The sequence below is a fragment of the Ictidomys tridecemlineatus genome, chromosome 10, assembly GCF_052094955.1.
Source record: "Ictidomys tridecemlineatus isolate mIctTri1 chromosome 10, mIctTri1.hap1, whole genome shotgun sequence".
NCBI lineage: Eukaryota > Metazoa > Chordata > Mammalia > Rodentia > Sciuridae > Ictidomys > Ictidomys tridecemlineatus.
The window spans coordinates 132,330,261-132,349,011 of NC_135486.1; the positions used below are offsets into that span (position 1 = coordinate 132,330,261).

The following is an 18,751-nucleotide window of genomic DNA, read 5'->3' on the forward strand; positions in this document are numbered from 1 at the left end:
GAGGGATTGACTAGACCTCACCTCTCTGTGCCTCAAGGAGAACAGTTAAACTTGAACACAGACATAGTTTGAATGTGCATGTGGAAGATTATATTAATGGTAGAGAAAACTAAAGCCTGTGGAGTCAGTCATTAGCTGACAGGATAGAACCATACATAGTGGGGACATGAGGCACATGCCCTAGAGAAGATCCCAGCCCCTGTAGTGGCAGGAATGATACGTGTGTTGGTCACCAAATCTTAACAGGTCACCAAGCTCACCTGAGGCCAGTGGTTGTACTGATGTCCGTAGCAGCAGGGACAAAGTACATCACATGGTGAACATTTCTAGTGCTGACTTCAGGCTAAGTGGTAAGGGAAGGGACACAGTGAGGGGGGATAGGCAAAAGTAGAAGAAAGACTGAGAAACCAAGTCTGTTCTGGTTGGACAGCAGCTGTGTGAGATTGGGAACAGAATGAGGACAAGAAAGTAGTGATATAGAGCCTGGAGGGTGAGGCTCTTATCTTGGCCTTAATGCTGCAGGGCATAGGAAAGTTTCAGAGGTATCCTCATTTCCCAGAAAGAGTGAGGAAATGGGAAGGAAGAACTCTTTTACCAAAGAAGGCAGGAAATTAAGTGAGGCACAGGCTGAGATGAGAGACCTCCAGGACCTCAGGCTTTAGATGGGAATGAGGCCTGTGGGGCTCCAAGGGACAAGTTGGAGATAAGGTGTGTTGAAGCCACTGTGTGCAGTGTGTTGAATCGGCTTCCTAGGAGAATAGTCTGCAACCAATGGAAAGAGGGAGGAGAGACAGAGGGATGAGCACGTCAACTGAATGTTTTGTGATTTTCCTGTTTGGTACTCTCATTTCAGTGGTAATTAAGATCGTAGTCACATCTTCAAAATAAAAATGTTAACATACTTTTTTGAAAGACCTTTCTTCAGAATAATGCTGTGCACCAGACTTTTTTCTAGAACTTGTTCTTTTTTCCAGTGGGTCTGTGGGCTAGATGCGGTGTAACACAAGCTGACCAATATCTTAATTACAGATCACTAAGCAGCTTTGAGTCTGGAGAATTTGTTGAATGCACTGAGCAATTAGAATTGTTACCAGGAGAAAATATCAATCTGCTCGCTGGAGGATCTAAAGAAAAAATAGGTATTTGAGAAAATATTTTTATATTAATATTTTTAAGTTGCTAAAAATTTTTGGTTTACTATATTTTACTAGACAATTCGGAATTTATTGTACATTTCTTTGGGGGTACTAACCCATGTGAGTGAAACTATAAATTTTAGGATTCTATTAACATTTGATTTGTTAAATGAAAAACAGTTAAAATTGTGTAAAGTAAAAGAAGCTATATATTTTGAGATTTGTTTAGAGATACTTTTGAAGTTTATGTAGACATTTTATTGGAAAACATGCAAGGCAGTGTGTAAGGTAAATATTTTTCTTGATTTTCGTCTTAGTGGTACACTAAGACCTTTGTTAGAAGTGGAACATTTTGTAAAATATTAGTTTCATGTGTTAATATTAGGTAGTCATTTGTTGATTAGATCTAGATTTGCATCTTTAAATAGTAGGTAGAGTTAGAGTTTTTTTTTTTAAAAAGAGAGAGTGAGAAAGGAGAGAGAGAGAGAGAGAATTTTTAATATTTATTTTTTAGTTCTCAGCGGACACAACATCTTTGTTGGTATGTGGTGCTGAGGATTGAACCCGGGCCGCACGCAAGCCAGGCGAGCGCGCTACCACTTGAGCCACATCCCCAGCCCAAGATTTTTTTTTTTTTTTAAATACTTTTTAGTTGTTGATGGAACTATAATTTTTTTGTTTATTTGTGGTCCCCGAGGATTGAACCTAATGCCTCATGCATGCTGGCCAAGCACTCTACCACTGAGCTATAACCCCAGCCCCTGACTTTATAGAGTTTTTAGGGGAGTGATGTTTAATTTCTTTTTATTTATTTTTATTTATATATTTTGAGGTACTGGGAATGAAATCCAGTGCCTCGCATGTGCTGGATGAGTGCCCTACTACTGAGCTACATACTCAGCCCTGTGAGGTATAATTTTATAGGAAGTGGGGCTGGGGATGTGGCTCAAGTGGTAGCGCGCTCACCTGGCATGCGTGCGGCCCGGGTTCGATCCTCAGCACCACATACCAACAAAGATGTTGTGTCCGCCGAGAACTAAAAAATAAATATTAAAAATTCTCTCTCTCTCTCTCTCTCTCCTCTCTCTCTCTCTCTTTAAAAAAAAATTTTATAGGAAGTAAAAATGTTTATATAAACTATCAGAAATGCTTAATTACAGTGTTCAGCCACCTGAACTGAAAAATGAAAGAAAGTATTCATTAGTGATTTTTTTTAAAGTACTACCAAAATACACTCTTTTTTTTCTTCCTAAATATTTATTTTTTAGTTGTATTTGAACACAGTATCTCCATTTTATTTTTTTATGTGGTGCTGAGGATCGAACCCAGGGCCTCTCGCGTGTGAGGCGAGCGCTCTATGCTGAGCCACCTGAGCCCCATTATCACTCTTGTGTACTTAAAGCAAGTTAATGAAATTTGTTTGATTTCTTTAGATATGAAAAAACTACTTCCTAACATGTTAAGCCCAGATCCAAGGGAACTTCAGAAATCCATTGAAGTTCAGTTGTTGAGAAGCTCTGTTTGTTTGGCAACTGCTTTAAACCACATAGAACAGGATCAGAAGTGGCAGTCTATAACCGAGTAAGTTCATTCTGAAGGAGGTAAATGTGCATTATATGTATCATATGATGAGTGTGCTTACTTGGGACCGAGGCAGTCAATCAGGAGGAGACAGTTGCTGGATTGCTAAATACCAGTCCTGATAGCTTAATTTAAGTGGTGGAAGTCATACCATATGTGAATGTCATGCACCAATACATACTTATGCTGAAACTAAATTAAAATTCCCAAAAGCAAATGTCTTATTTATCTCTTTTTACTATGGAGCAGGCTACTCATCTTTTTCCAATTTTTGATGCCAAATGATAGCATCTTAACAACTGCATTATTACTTCAGTGGTTACAAGTTGAAGAATTTCATTAATTAATTGACAGTAAATATTTTCTTTCAGAAATGTAGTAAAGTACTTGAAGCAAACCTCTCGCATAGCTATTGGACCACTGAGACTTTCTACATTAACTGTTTCCCAGTCCTTGCCTGTTCTGAGTACCTTACAGCTCTACTGCTCATCTGCTTTGGAGAACACAGTTTCTAATAGACTTTCAACAGAGGTGTGTAGAAGTTTTTTTTTTTTTTTTATGAATAATAATAGGTATTAGTATAGAACAAAACTTTATTTTTGAGTTTTTAAAATAGCATTTATAGTTAGGCAAACTAGTAAATTCAGAAATTTAAAATGGCATTTTAAGGCAGATTTTGAGAAGAAGATCCTAAGATACTAATCTCAGGAATGGCTAATTGGTTTATTTTTCCTTTTTCTCCTCCCCCGCCCTCCCCTCAGGTGGAGGGTAGTATACTAAAGATATTTCCTGGAGGCAAATTATTATTTGCGTGTGAATCAAGGATAAAACCCCTCCTCCTAAATAGGGGAAAGTTCAAATACAGGGGGCCTTTTCCACAAGAATTATAATTTATGAGAATCTGTTATAAAGCAGTAGTTTTAATGTTCCTGTAATTTCGCTTCTGCTTTATACAGAAATGTGCTTACTTTATTGGCAGATATATTGATAAGTTGAACTCATTAATATATGTATTTTTTTTTATAAAAAAGTTTTCATTAGCATGTACTTGCCTCTTATGCTGGAAGGTACGTGATGGAAGAGGATAGCTTAGTGGATGAAACTGAAATAAGTCTGAAGCAGCTGATTGTGTTGGACACTTGGACTTATTAGCAGTGTGTCCACAAATATGCAGGGAGCAATGTTTTACATTAAGCAATCTTGGTTTTTCTCTGGCAGGACTGTCTTATTCCCCTCTTCAGTGAAGCTTTGCGTTCATGCAAACAGCACGACGTGAGGCCATGGATGCAGGCCTTGAGATACACTATGTACCAGAATCAGTTGTTGGAGAAAATTAAAGGTAAGTTGTCTCCTTTTTCTGAAAATTAGATTTATTGACATACAACTCATTCATTTAAAGTGTATAGTTTGATGAATTTGGGCCTATCTTTCTTATGTCTACCAATACAAGATTCAAAATAGTTACCTCTCCCTAGAAAGTGCCCTTATTTCTTCAGTCTTCTCATCATCCACCTGGTCCCGAGCAGTTACTGATTTGCTTTCTGTCACTGTAAAATAGACTTGTCTTTGTTGCTGTTTTATGTAATGTAATCATAGAATGTGCTCTCCTGTGTCTGACTTCTCTTCACTCATGTTAAATGTATCAGTAATAAGGTACCCCCCTCTTTTTTTTTTTTTTTTTGAGTAGTATTACATTGTATAAATGTATCACCATTTGCTTGTCTACATTCTTTGATGGAAATTTGTTTTCTTTTTTTCCTAATTGGGCAGTTAAGAATGGAACAACTATGAACAGTCATGGACATATATTTGTGTTTCTCTTGAGAAGATGCCTAGGAGTGAGATTCTTGGGTCTTGTGACTTTATAGCGTACCAGTTTCTTAGAAAGTGGTATATTTTGTATTGTATATTTTATAAAATATTGTATATTTTATATTCTTTTGGTATCTGAAAAAAAGTTCCATTTGTTCTACATCATTGGAATTGTTGGTCTATTTATTTTTTTATTTATTTGGGTACTGGTGATTGGACCGAGAGGTAATTAACCACTGAACCACATCTCCAGCTCTTTTTAAAACATTTTATTAAAGGCAGGGTCTTACTGAGTTGATAAGTGCCTCACTAAGTTGCTGAAACTCACTTTGAACTTGTGATTCTCCTGCCCCAGCCTCCCAAGCTGCTAGGATTACAGCCATTTGCCACTATGCCTGGCTTGTCTTTTTAATTTTTTTTTTTTTTGAGAGAGAATTTTAACATTTATTCATTTTTTCTTAGTTCTTGGAGGACACAACATCTTTGTTGGTATGTGGTGCTGCTGAGGATCGAACCCGGGCCGCACGCATGCTAGGCGAGCGCGCTACCGCTTGAGCCACATCCCCAGCCCTTGTCTTTTTAATTTTAATCACTGGAGTTAATCATTGCTATGAGTGTAGTATTATCTAGTGGCTTTATTTGTATTTTCCTGATGATTGATAATCGTTAGTATCATTTCATATGCATAGAAGACATTGTTTTATTTTTTGAACGTTTTTTCACCTTTTACTCAAGTTTTAATGAGCTAAGACTTATTTATGTGTTCTGAGCACAAGGTTTTTTGGCAGATGAAATGTATCACAAGTGTTTTTATTTATATAGTTTGTGTTTTTACTTTTTTCTGGTGCTGGGGATTGAATCCAGGGCTTCAAGCATGCTAGGCAAGCACTCTACCACTGAGATACATCCCCAGCACAAATGTTGTTATAAATGCCCCAAATTAATGGCTAGAGAATTACTATTTATATACATATTTATATGCATCAAAATTTTAAGAAAGAAATATCTGACATTTAAGAAATGCTAGATTTTTATATGGTGGCTATACAATAGAACAGTGCCAGAATTTTATAGTGTTTTAGCTGAAAATGTGGTAGCTGGAGTTAGTAAATTTCTGTGTTAAATTGTAAGATGCCAGCTTCCAAAAAAAGAACATGCACTGCAGGATAATCACTGGGGCAATTGACTCAGCGTGCCTCCCCACCCCCCCATGCCAAACAGACCAAAATTTGGATCATTGGGCCAGCATTTGCAAATTGAGGGCCTTTGGACAAATTATTGAACTTCTGAACTTCTTTCCATTTCAATTATTATGGGAGTTACCACACTTATGAGTTTCTTATAGGGGTTCTGTGAGATGTGATGGTATATGAAAGCCCTAGTACAGAATATGGCATAGAATAAGGCAGCAAATACCTGCATTGCCTTTCCCATCCTTCCATGTCAAACAAGGTTTAAAATTGGAGGAGAGACTCATTAACCCAATGGTTCTATTCAGAGATGGATCTGTATTCTGCCTTGTTTTTGTTTCCTTATTCAACATGTCTTGATCAAGTGTGCTTTGGGCTAGGTTGTGTGTTGGATGTTGCATCTAGTGGTGAGGAACAAGAGAAACTTATCTCTTCATTCTTAGATCATAGGGGATTCTAGAGTCCAGCAGGGACAGTTGACATCAGGCAAGGAGTGGCTATTTTGAATATGTTGAATGTATATGTGCAGGTGTGTTAAAAGAACATAAAAGAGGACACTTGATTTAGGGACTAGTGATCAGGAAAGGACTTGTAATGTTTAACCTGAGACTTGAGGCTGGTAGAGATGAGAAAGAGGCAGGCTGATTTGCTTAGAAAGAACATTGTGTGTGAAGGACAGAGAAAAGTATGAAAGATTCTTCCATGACTCAGTAGGGTGCTTATTATAGTGTAGAAAGAGATAGCTGGGTGAGGTTGGAATGGGATGAATGCAAGGCATCGAGCCTTAGAGCCCAAGCCAGGAGGGTGGGCTTGTTCAGAAATGCAGTAGGAAGCCATCCAATGGTTTTAAGCAAAGAAATTAAATGTTCAGATTTACTTTGTGTATTAATTACTTCAGTTGAGATTGGAGAATGTATTAAGAGAGTGAGGCAAGGGACCAGGTAGGATGCAGTTTATATTGCTAAACAAGATACTAGGGATGGCAGTAGGGACAGCAGAAAGCAAATCAGATATGAAGATTGAAAGTAAAGTCTTAAGGTAATTGCCAGGGCTCTGCTCAGGTGATCCTATGCCTTTCCTTGAGAAAGGTTAAAGGTTTTTAGGATGATAGATAATGAACTCCATTTGACATAGGTTGTAGGACCTTTCAAGTACCTAGAATGTGGGTGATATGGGACTCAGCTGTCAGATCTGGACTACAGATTCTCAAGTGATCAGCTTTTGTATGATTAGTTGGAAGTCAGAGGAGCAGGTATCTTGTCCAGAGAAAGTGAGTGCAGAGTGGGAGGAGGGGATGGATAATGGAAGGCAAGGAGCCTGGAGGATTCTTGTTTGAGGCAAGAGGAAATCCAGAAGAGAATAGCATAGTAGAAAGGCAGCAGGTACTTTCAGAGAAGTCCTGGGATGGTTTGTTTAACTTTATACTCTTTCCCCTCCCTTTGACTTAGACTCTTTAGAAATAAAATTTTTTATAGTCAATGTTTTTTCACTTTATCATATACATTTGATTAAACAAATACTGAAGATGTTATCTTTGGGGAGGTGATAAGGAAGGGGGGATAGTCAGGGAGTGTGGTCTGGGGTTAGAGGAATAGGGGACTAATAAAACATTTTCTTCTGTTCAGAACAAACAGTCCCAATTAGAAGCCATCTCATGGAATTAGGTCTAACAGCAGCAAAATTTGCTAGAAAACGGGGGAATGTATCACTTGCAACAAGACTTTTGGCACAATGCAGTGAGGTTCAACTGGGGAAGACCACCACTGCCCAGGATTTAGTCCAGCATTTTAAAAAACTGTCAACACAAGGTCAAGTGGATGAAAAATGGGGGCCTGAACTTGATATTGAAAAAACCAAATTGCTATATACAGCAGGTTAGTAAAATGAATCATGGTTACTATATGAATATAATAAAAAGAACATTTGTGAATGTCATTGTGTATGGGGTAAGGTAATAAAAGAGAAGATTATTTCCAGCTGTTGGTGAACATTGGATTCCTGAATAAGTTGTTTGTAATTGACTTATCTCTATAAATCAGAATTTTAAAAAGAAGTAACTTGGCTTCGAAGTATTAAAGTTTAAAAAAAAGGATTTTTCAAAAATCATTGATTGTCATTGAATTTACATGTTTTTATAAGAAAAATATTATTTTACCTTGAAATAATTTCAGTCATTTGCTTTCAAGGGTAAGTGCTGATTCAGTTTTTGGTTTTCTATAGGCCAGTCAACACATGCAATGGAAATGTTGAGTTCTTGTGCCATATCTTTTTGCAAGTCTGCAAAAGCTGAATATGCAGTTGCAAAATCAATTCTGACTCTGGCTAAGTGGATCCAGGCAGAATGGAAAGAGATCTCAGGACAGCTGAAGCAGGTGTACAGAGCTCAGCAACAGCAGAGCTTCTCAGGTCTTTCCACTTTGTCTAAAAACATACTTACTCTAATAGAACTCCCATCTGTTAATACAGTGGAAGAAGAGTATCCTCGGATTGAGAGTGAGTCTACAGGTAGGATTTCTTTCGTTAGCTTTAAAAAACATTATTTTAGAAGCCTAAAGTTTATAGTGTTCTGCTGGTGATCATTTGTCACAAAAGTGTGTCTGTGCAGTCTATTATATTGCCTGGAAGTAACTAATACATATTTCTTTACAATCCAGTACCTTCCAACTTTCCATATTCAAGTTGTTTTTATGCTGTAGATGTTTTTACCACCAGTATGGTCCTGCCCCTGATATCTAAAGCTTAACTTCACACCAGAAGGAGCAACAGAGATATAAAGGAGTAGCTGTGTTCCTCTTGATTGATAGAGCTTAGAAACTACAGAAAGACTCAGGCTTCACATTCTGACCCTACTGCTAATCACAGTAGATTCATTCAATCAAAAATTTAAAATAATTTTTGAGTGTGCTACTTTTAAAGTTTGGGAGCTGTTCAGACTCATTTTGCTGAAGTCCAGGATTTTAATTATGTACATTGGTTTTATGTAGTAATTCTAATATACACATATTAGCAGATCTTAATATTCATTTGGGATATGTCTTACCATTATAAATTGTGGCAAATGCACTGTGACATTTATTCCCTTTAAGATGGGAATAAAGATCTTTGCCTCATGAGTCTCTGTTATTGAATGAGATGGCGTACTTACCTCCTGTGCATTATTTTTTGTTAAAATTTGAAATTAATCTAGTCTTGATGAAATAGCCAATCAGATGCAGACTGCAAGACATTTTACAGCATCTAACACCTGAACTAATTATAGAATTCAGTGTCATGGAAGACTTTGATGTGTACCACAGGTCCTAATCTCTGCTAAAACTTTAGAGAAGCATAATCCATATTTGTGCCTTATCAAATTATGCACAGTAATTTGGAACTTAGAAATTGCTTGTGGACAATAAAGATATAAGATGTTAATGGGGCTTCCATTTAAAATTTATGAATGTAATGCCAAGTTCTTTTATTTTTTCCTCATCGTTGCAGTACATATTGGAGTTGGAGAACCTGATTTCATTTTGGGACAATTGTATCACCTGTCTTCAGTACAGGCACCTGAAGTAGCCAAATCCTGGGCAGCATTGGCTAGTTGGGCATACAGGTGGGGCAGAAAGGTGGTTGACAATGCCAGGTATGTATACTTCAATGTGTAATTTGTTTAATGTATTACAAAATAGAAATTTTAAATGCTAAAGGACTTGGAATATGGCTTAATGGTGAGGACTTGGATTTGACCCCCAGTACTGCAAAGCAGCAACAACAAAATAAAGTATCTCTTGATTTGGTAAAACCTTGGTAGCTCAAATACTTGACAAATCGTTCCTTTTTATAGTCAGGGAGAAGGTGTTCGTCTGTTACCTAGAGAAAAATCTGAAGTTCAAAATCTGCTTCCAGACACTATAACGGAAGAAGAGAAAGAGAGAATATATGGTATTCTTGGACAGGCAGTCTGTCGACCAGCAGGAATTCAGGTAAGGAAAACATGGTACAGTGTTTGGGGGAAGTAGTGACAAGATTGTTATTTCAACTTCTTTATTTTGAGGGAACTGGTCACATATACATCATTAAATATTGAATGCACGTAGGCAGTTATTTTGCAAATAAAACTTTTTTGAGTTTTAAGGTGAAATAAAGTAAGTTGTACTTTTCTAAGAAAGACGTAATTTCTTGAGAAATCACTAATTTCCTTAGAATTCTAGTTAAAAGGGAAGTTCTTTTGGTATAAAACTAAATTTGTTTAAATTGATCTTGTGATCAGAAGTTAAGTTTTGGGACTGTGTGCAGTGGCATACCTCTGTAATGCCAGCAACTCTGAAGCTGAGACAAGAGGATTGCAAGTTCAAAGCCAGCCTGGGTAACTTAGTGTGGCTGTCTCAAAATAAAAAGGGGCAGGCATATAGCATAGTGGAAGTGTACCCATCCCCCTAAAAAAAAAGTGGTTCTTAAGCTGGAGTGTAGCTCAGCCTGTGCTCTGCATGTTTGTAGCCTTGGGCTTAATCCCTAGTATTGGGAAAAGGGCAGAATTATTTTTATCCCTGGCTGGGACCTTTAAAATATGCTAATTCATGAACCCTATCCCTAGGGATTTTGAACCAGACCTGTGGGCACACTTAAGCTCACCAGGTCTTTCTGGTACCTAGCCAGGGGGGAAAACAGTGGGCGAGATGAGCTATAGCCTTCACTCCTTCCCCCCTCAAAGTCCTGTGTGTTCTAGAATATAATTCATCACTATGAGTAATTAGTTGCAGTCTTCAAAGCCATGTATTTTATTTGCCAGACTAAACTCTGTTGACTGAGTTCTTGTTCTAAACAACAATACGAATAAGTCTCTGACAAAGCTGGTATTAGGCGTTATGTGTGGTATTACAAAGGGAGTGAGGTCTGTTGGATGTGTTCTGTGTATGTTCAGCCTCAGGCTTTTGAACAGATCACATTTATTTTTCTGCAGGCAGAATATTGTAGTTTGGAAACATTTAAAGTACAAAGAATAACATGTTTTTATTCTTTGCTTAAATGCTTAAATCCCTTTTTATTGGCTGCATTAATAATTCATAAAGAGAATTCTGTTGACATTGAGTTAGTGTATATAATATCAATAATATGGAATAATTTAGCCTCATAAGTGAGAAAAATGTTTTCTTATGTCAAATCACTTACCTTTCTCTCTCCACTTTATGTTAAAAAAATAGCATTTTATACCCAATTTTCCTTCAGGATGAAGATATAACCCTTCAGATAACAGAAAATGAAGACAATGAGGAAGATGACATGGTCGATGTTATCTGGCGCCAATTAATATCAAGCTGCCCATGGCTTTCGGAGCTTGATGAAAGTGCAACAGAAGGAGTTATTAAAGTGTGGAGGAAAGTTGTAGATAGAATCTTCAGCCTGTACAAACTGTCTTGCAGTGCATATTTTACTTTCCTTAAACTCAACGCTGGTCAAGTAGGTGGCATAGTGTTCTAAGAAAAGTTATTTGAGATTTCTTTTCTAGAAAACAAGAGACTGAAATTTTTCTTATTTCTACCTTTAATCTCCCATTTTATAGATTCCTTTAGAAGAGGATGACCCTAGGCTACATTTAAGTCATAGAGCGGAGCAGAGCACCGATGATGTGATTGTGATGGCCACTCTGCGACTGCTCCGGTTGCTGGTGAAGCATGCAGGCGAGCTCCGGCAGTATCTGGAACATGGCTTGGAGACAACACCTACTGCTCCATGGAGAGGTGAAGGCCTGAATTAAATCTATCAGTCAATATTGTTTTTAGCAGGATACATAAAACAGTTTTTTTAAAAGTGTTTCCTTTATGTTTGTTGTTTGAATGTGTTTGATAGCTACGTTAGTTCATAGGACGTTCCAGGCTGTTTGTTACACCACAAAGATCCTTTCTCCTACCTTTCAGAGGAGTGAGAAGCTGAATGGTAGGAACTTTTTATATACAATACTAATTTTGGAGAGAGCAGCAAAAATAAGTTTCAAAAGATCTTATACTCCCTTTGTAAAAAATTGTGCTTCCCTTTTTGTAAACTTCTTACACATTTATCACTGGTTGCCCTGGTTGCACGCCTATGATCCCACCATTTAGGAGATTGATGCAGGAGGTTTGCAAGTTTAAGGCCACCTAGGAAACGTAGACCCTGGCTTAAAATTAAAAAAAATTAAAAAGACTGAAGTATAGCTCAGTAACGGAGCATCCTTGAATCCAATCCCCAGCACTATAAAACAAAAAGTCTAGAAGTATTTTTTGATTGGTTTGGACTTTGATTTATAGCCCTAATCAGACTTGGACATCAACAGTAATTGTATATGATTCCTTTTCACCCTGGAAGAACTTTGAAGTCCTTAAAATTTTTGCTGATGCTGACACATATCAGATTTTATCCTTTTACTTTACAAGGTGGACGGTTTGTAATAACTTTGAAGTATCTTTTTGTTCTTATCCTGAAGGAATTATTCCGCAGCTTTTTTCTCGCTTAAACCACCCTGAAGTGTATGTGCGCCAAAGTATTTGTAACCTTCTCTGTCGTGTGGCTCAAGACTCCCCACATCTCATATTGTATCCTGCAATAGTGGGAACCATATCGCTCAGCAGTGAATCCCAGGCTTCAGGTATGCTATGTTAAGGTACTGCTACTTTGGGCTGATGATGTTGCTCAGTGGTAGAGCACTTGCCTAACATTTGCAAGATCCTGGCACATCCCCAGCACCACAGAAAATAAATAAATTCTGCTAATTTATATATAAATTAGTTTTCATGATAATTTTGTTCAATTTTTTGCCTTCTAGAGTTGGTAAAGTTTGTAGTTTTTTCAATAGTAATAATTGTTGTTTATTGCAGGAGTAACTACTGTTTATCTGGTACTAGGATATGTGCTTTGCATTTTTTCTTTCGTCTTTAACCCACTAAGGCCGGGTGTTGAAGTGGCACACACCTGTAATCCTGGTGATTTGGAAAGTTGAGGTGGCGAGATTGCAAGTTCAAGGCCAGACCTAGCAATTTAGTAAGGCCCTACTCAACTCAGGGAGACCCTGTCTCAAATAAAAAAATAAAAAGAGCTAGGATGTAGCTCAGTGATAAAGGGCCTCAGTGTTCAATTCCCAGTAGCAAAAAAGAATGTAGATTCAGTCCCCAGAACCAAGATGAGTTATTTTTGAAGTAACTCAGATTATGGAGCTTTAACTGCCAAATAGGGATTAGACCAAGTTCTTGACTCCGACTAGGAGGATACTTTATCTGTTAGAGACTCATTATCTTTCTCCCGTGATTCTCCTATTAGTTTATAATATTAATAAATATTAATGAATTTTATAAGCTCAGCTTATAAAAAGGCAGGATAATCTTTATAGTCAACTTAATGTACAGAAGGCAAGTTAGTTAAGCACTCTGGGGTTCATTAGATTATCCATGTTTCCCCTAACTCAGTGTAAGTATATAAGAGAAATTTCTTAAAAGTATTTCATTTTCCCATTTCATGGTAGGAAATAAATTTTCCTCTGCAATTCCAACTTTACTTGGAAACATTCAAGGAGAAGAACTGCTAGTTTCTGAATGTGAAGGAGGAAGTCCTCCTACTTCTCAGGATAGCAATAAGGATGAACCAAAAAGTGGATTAAATGAAGACCAAGCCATGATGCAGGATTGCTACAGCAAAATTGTAGACAAGCTGTCCTCTGCAAACCCAACTATGGTGTTACAGGTACAAAGATGCCCATCTCAATTTTTTAATAGAAATTTTTATTACAGCATCCCTCACCAAAACACCCTACAAATATAACTCATGGAAATTATTATTTGAGAACCAAAGCTTTAAGGATAATCAAATGGGTTTGCTAGCCTGTTGTCAATAAGAGTCACTAATTAGGATTCTTTAATTATTAAATGAAAAAAATTGTACCCATACCACTTGTGATGTTTGGGGTTTAAAGAACAGTGAGTACTGTGTGCAGATGTGTCGGTGACCTACTTGGATATGTGTATGCAGGTTCAGATGCTCGTGGCTGAGCTGCGCAGGGTCACTGTGCTCTGGGACGAGCTCTGGCTGGGAGTTTTGTTACAGCAGCACATGTATGTCTTGAGACGAATTCAGCAGCTGGAAGATGAAGTGAAGAGAGTCCAAAACAACAACACTTTACGCAAGTATGTTTTTATTCACTTTTGCTTACAAAAGAAACTACCTTTAAAAAACAGGGAAGAAAGAAAAAGCAGTAGTCTGTATAGACTTCAAGGTTTGTCTGAGTTGTAACTTGTATTAGAGTTCAGTCCTCCCCTCCCGCCTGCTTCTCTGTTTTTTATTTCTTCCTAGGCTCTGAAACACTACCGCTGTACTGTTTTTTTAAAATGCTTCTATTTCATTTATTTGTTTTTATGTGGTGCTGCTGGTGATCAAACCCAGTTTCTCACACATGCTAGGCAAGTGCTCTTATATTGAGCTACAGCCCCAGTCCCAATTCCATTCCTTTTTATGACTGAAGAATATTCCTTGGTATAGGTGTACCACATGTTGTTTCCATTCATCTGTTAGTAGACAGTTGGATTGCTTCTTCTTTAGGGCTGTGTGAGTAATGCCACTTTGAGCATTGGTGTACAAATATCTGATTGAGTCCTTGCTTTTTGAATTATTCTGTGTATGATGTAGTAGGTTTGCAATGGATCTTGTGACTTATCTGTGTTTAACTTGTTCAGGATCTGAAAAGCTGAGGTCCACAGTGGCTGTATCATTTCATATTCCCACCAGCAGTGCAAGAGTGTTCCTTTTTTTTTTTTTTTTTTTTTTAGTCTTTGCCAACACTTGTTAATTTTCTCTTTTTTCTGTTTTTTGATAATAGCCAACATATTAGATATGAAGTGGTATCTTGTTATGGTTTGAATTTGTATTTCCCTGATGACAAATGATGTGAAGCATTTTTTCATTTGCTTATTGGACATTTGTTTATCTTCAGAAAAAAGTCAGTTCAAGTCCTTTGCCTATTTTTGAATTGGGCTGTATGTATTTATTGTTGAGTTATAGGAGGTTTTTTTATACATTCTGGATATTGACTCCTTACTGGATACATAATTTGCAAATATTTTCTACCTTTCTGTGGATTGTCATTTTGCTCTCTGAATAGTATCTTTCAATGAACGAAACTTCTAACATTTTACATTGATCTATCTTTCCATATCTGAGGAGTCATTGCCAAACTTACTGTCAAGAAGGTTTTTCTGGGGCTGGGAATGTGGCTCAAGCGGTAGCGCGCTTGCCTGGCATGCGTGCGACCCGGGTTCGATCCTCAGCACCACATACCAACAAAGATGTCGTGTCCGCCGAGAACTAAAAAATAAATAAAAAAATAAAAAAAAAAGAAGGTTTTTCTGTATGTGTTCATCTATGAATTTTATAGTCTTAGCTCTTAAGTTGAAGTCTTTGCTCCATTTTGAGTTAGTTTTTTTTTTTTTTACATCGTGTATGATAAGGATAAAACTGAAGTTTTTGTATGTGCTTATCCCATTTGCCCCACATTATTGAAAAGCTTCCTGTTTTATGTGCTAAATTTTGTTTTATGTTATAAAATTACTTTGCCTATCTATCTATCTATCTATCTATCTATCTATCTATCTATCTATCTATCTATCTATCTATCACTATCTATCTATCTATCCATTTATTGGAAAGGTGCGGGGAGGGCTCTGTATTTAACCAGGACACTCTAATACTGAGCGACATCCCTAGTCCTTTACATTTGTTTATTTTGAGATAGGGTTTCACTAAGTTGCTGAGGCTGGCCTCAAACCTTTAGTCCTCCTGCCTCACCTCCCTAAATTGCTGAGATTAAAAGGCATGCACCTGTTTATTTTGCCAATGTTTTATTACTCTATTTAAATTCATTCTTTTATACTATTTACTCAGAGTTTAAACATTTAAATTGTCCTGTGTTTTTATAAAACTTTTGAACATTGAAGCTTACGAAATACATTGTTTTCCTAATCAGAGAAGAGAAAATTGCCATCATGCGAGAGAAACACACGGCTTTAATGAAGCCCATTGTGTTTGCTCTGGAGCACGTGAGGAGCATCACAGCGGCCCCTGCAGAAACGCCTCATGAAAAGTGGTTTCAGGATAACTATGGTGATGCGATTGAAAACGCCCTTGAAAAACTGAAGACCCCATCGAATCCTGCAAAGCCTGGAAGCAGCTGGATTCCATTTAAAGAGGTACAAAATATTCTCAAAGAATGCTACTGAACAGAAAATTCCATATGGGGTACAAAATTTAAATAAGTGGACTTTCCTTACTCAGAACACAAGAGAAGATTTTTTTAAGACCATGGAAGGCCACCTATGACCAGTTGCTTATAATACAGAAAAAAGGATATTGTTTATTTTGAGAATTTGAGGGCTGGCAGACAGAAGGGGTGGCAAAAGCCCCTACTCATTCATGTTTGGAGGGTTCACACCAGGGAAGAATATACAATAAATAATTAGACAAGAAAAAGAAACTGAATCTTGTGCCTACATGTTTCTTGAGGGAGCATTTTGTGGTGGTATTATTATGATTATGATTATTTATTATTATTATTATTTTGAAGTATTGGGAATTGAACCCAGGGACCCTTTACCAACTGAGCTATACCCCCGAGCCCTTTTTATTATTTATTTTGAGGCAGGGTGTTGCTGAGTTACCCAGGATGGTTTACCAGTATAGGTTGAACATTCCTAATCCAAAATCTGGAATGCTTCAAAAATCTGAAACTTCTTGAGGAGTGCTCACATTTTTGGATTAGTCTTACATAAATAAGTAAAGTTAATGTAGATATTCCAAAATCTGAAAAACTCTACAACCTGAAACATTTTTGGTTGCAAGCATTTTGATAAGGGATACATTATCTAATTATTTTGAAGTCAAGTCTGCACATGCAGTTGTGTCTTCTAACATTTGAGAATTCTTATGTTTATTTTGGTCCTGTTAATTCTGTATTCTTTTTGGTCTTCAGTTACAGCATTAGTACCATTAGTTGAGGTAGTCTCTTTATAAGTTTGTAACTTTTTCTTGTGTTTCCTTATCCCTACCTTCTCTTTTATTGCTTTTTAACTGTTTTCTTTACTGAGTTTGGTAATGAGAAAAATATTAAAACATGTACCAAAACAAATGTAAAAAGTTAGTAAATGCAAAACTTCTAGATTTAGAGGAAATAGCTAGAAGCACAAAACAAAACTAGTGTGAAAGATGACATTTATTATGTGTGCCCTCACCCAAACTCTGATTTCCCATGCTCTTAAACCAGTTTCTTACTTCTTTGTCTACTGTAAAAGGAATGGGGATATAACTCGGGGACATAACGCTTACCTAGTGTTTACAAAGCCCTGAGTTTAGTATTTAGCACTGCAGATATAAAGTTAGAGAGAGAGAGAGAGAGAGAGAGAGAGAGAGAGAGAGAGAGAGAGAGAGAGAGAGAGAGAGAATATCCATCTATCTAAAAGAGAAGATAGAAAGAATACTTTTTAAAGCCCCTTTGTGTTTGGGGGGGAGGGTGTTGTTTGAAATAAGCTCTTGAATAATTTTTATAATTATATACATTTTAAAGAATAATTTTTAAAAAATTTAAATACCTGTGTTCCCCTTCCCTTTTTTTAAACTATCATTTAGCTAAAAATACAAAATTTTAAATTAGCCAATGAAATAGAACTTTAAGGTCTTGTTGTTTCCTAAATATCACCCTCTCTACAATAATTGTTCTCTAAATATTTAATCCTTACCTACTTTTTGGAAAATTGTTTTGCTTATAGCTTCGACTCTAAATGATCTATTCTTTATTTCCTTCCTGTTGTTGAACTTCATTATGTGTAAAAATGTCTGTTTTGTTTGTTAGTTTTTAACCATTATCAATTTACTACTCATTGTTTTGTTATAAACTCAGATCTTTTTTTCCTGATTCTTCCATGTTTTGTGTGTAATGGATAACAATGTGAAAATACAGTTGTTTATCCATTATTCTGTCAGTTAATACTTGAGGTGTTTCTTTTTTCTTTTTTCTTTTTATTAACCATTAAAACTTGCTGAAGACTGCTTTAAAATTCTTCACAGGAAAACAGACCCCATGGTTTCTTAATTCAGGTGCAGATTACTGAATTAGATATACATGGAGAAACAACTATATCAGTTGTCCCCTCTGATTATTGGAAAGGAGTATGGTGTTTTACTCTGTACATCAAGCAATGGAGCTCTAAACTGTTAACTTCTTTGTTAATTTTCTTGTGATGCACGCCTGTAATTCCACTGGCTTGGGAGTCTGAGGTAGGAGGATGACAAGTTTAAAGCCAGCATCAGCAAAAACGAAGCCCTAAGCAACTCAGTGAGGCTGGGGATGTGGCCCAGTTTTTGAGTGCCCGAGTTCAATCCCCGGTACCCACCCACCCAAAAATATTTTTTTAACCTCTGGGTCCAGTGTTGTACCCCTGTAATTTCCAGCTAGTCAGGAGGCAAAGGCAGGAGACTCGCAAGTTTGAGGCCAGCCTGGGCACCTTAGCAGCACTTTTGTTTCAAAATAATAAATAATAAGGCTGGGATGTAGCTCAGTGGTAGAGTGCTCCTGGGTTCAATCCGCAATAACACCAAAAGGAGGAAAAAAAAGTCTTCTTTTTGTGCACCTTTAAGTTTTGTTAAGTCTCTTATATATCCATTAAATTCTTCTCTAGATAGAATCTCATTTTTTTCCCCCGTAATATAATGTCAATTACTTTGCAGAAGACTTCCTTAAGGCTGTGTCTACCTGACAGCTAACTCTGTCTTTCTCTTTTGCCATTTTGTAAGGACAGATTTGATTTGTGTTGGCATTGTTCAGGCATAGTTCAACAGTGGGAAAATAGTTTTTGAAAAGCCCTGAATATGGTGACCACATCAGTACCTTTTCCTTCTGTCTCCTGTGACTTAACTACTAATTTGGACAGAGAAGAGGAGGTGGGCCTTAACAAAGTAGGAATCCTATTCAGCCCGCCATCATTTCCCTCCCAGTGTGGTCCAAAGCCCTCATACCAAATTAAACGTAGAAACTAGAGCAGC

General features: G+C 37.1%; 1 protein-coding gene across 7 annotated transcripts in view; it reads left to right on the forward strand.

Annotated features, from left to right (window-relative positions):
* Smg1 (SMG1 nonsense mediated mRNA decay associated PI3K related kinase) overlaps positions 1 to 18,751 on the forward strand; it is a 100,311-nt gene that overhangs the window by 52,327 nt on the left and 29,233 nt on the right. For all 7 annotated transcript variants that reach the window (XR_013427036.1, XM_078024300.1, XM_078024298.1 and 4 more), the window contains 14 exons: positions 1,030 to 1,139; positions 2,570 to 2,717; positions 3,089 to 3,248; positions 3,936 to 4,056; positions 7,345 to 7,593; positions 7,940 to 8,224; positions 9,200 to 9,344; positions 9,546 to 9,684; positions 10,928 to 11,158; positions 11,262 to 11,439; positions 12,162 to 12,323; positions 13,194 to 13,411; positions 13,697 to 13,851; positions 15,684 to 15,906. Coding sequence is in view for 6 of the 7 variants with exons in the window: in XM_078024300.1 (XP_077880426.1) it covers positions 1,030 to 1,139; positions 2,570 to 2,717; positions 3,089 to 3,248; positions 3,936 to 4,056; positions 7,345 to 7,593; positions 7,940 to 8,224; positions 9,200 to 9,344; positions 9,546 to 9,684; positions 10,928 to 11,158; positions 11,262 to 11,439; positions 12,162 to 12,323; positions 13,194 to 13,411; positions 13,697 to 13,851; positions 15,684 to 15,906 (2,524 nt within the window). In the remaining variant the exon portion in view is untranslated. The remainder of the gene's footprint in view (positions 1 to 1,029; positions 1,140 to 2,569; positions 2,718 to 3,088; positions 3,249 to 3,935; positions 4,057 to 7,344; positions 7,594 to 7,939; positions 8,225 to 9,199; positions 9,345 to 9,545; positions 9,685 to 10,927; positions 11,159 to 11,261; positions 11,440 to 12,161; positions 12,324 to 13,193; positions 13,412 to 13,696; positions 13,852 to 15,683; positions 15,907 to 18,751) is intronic.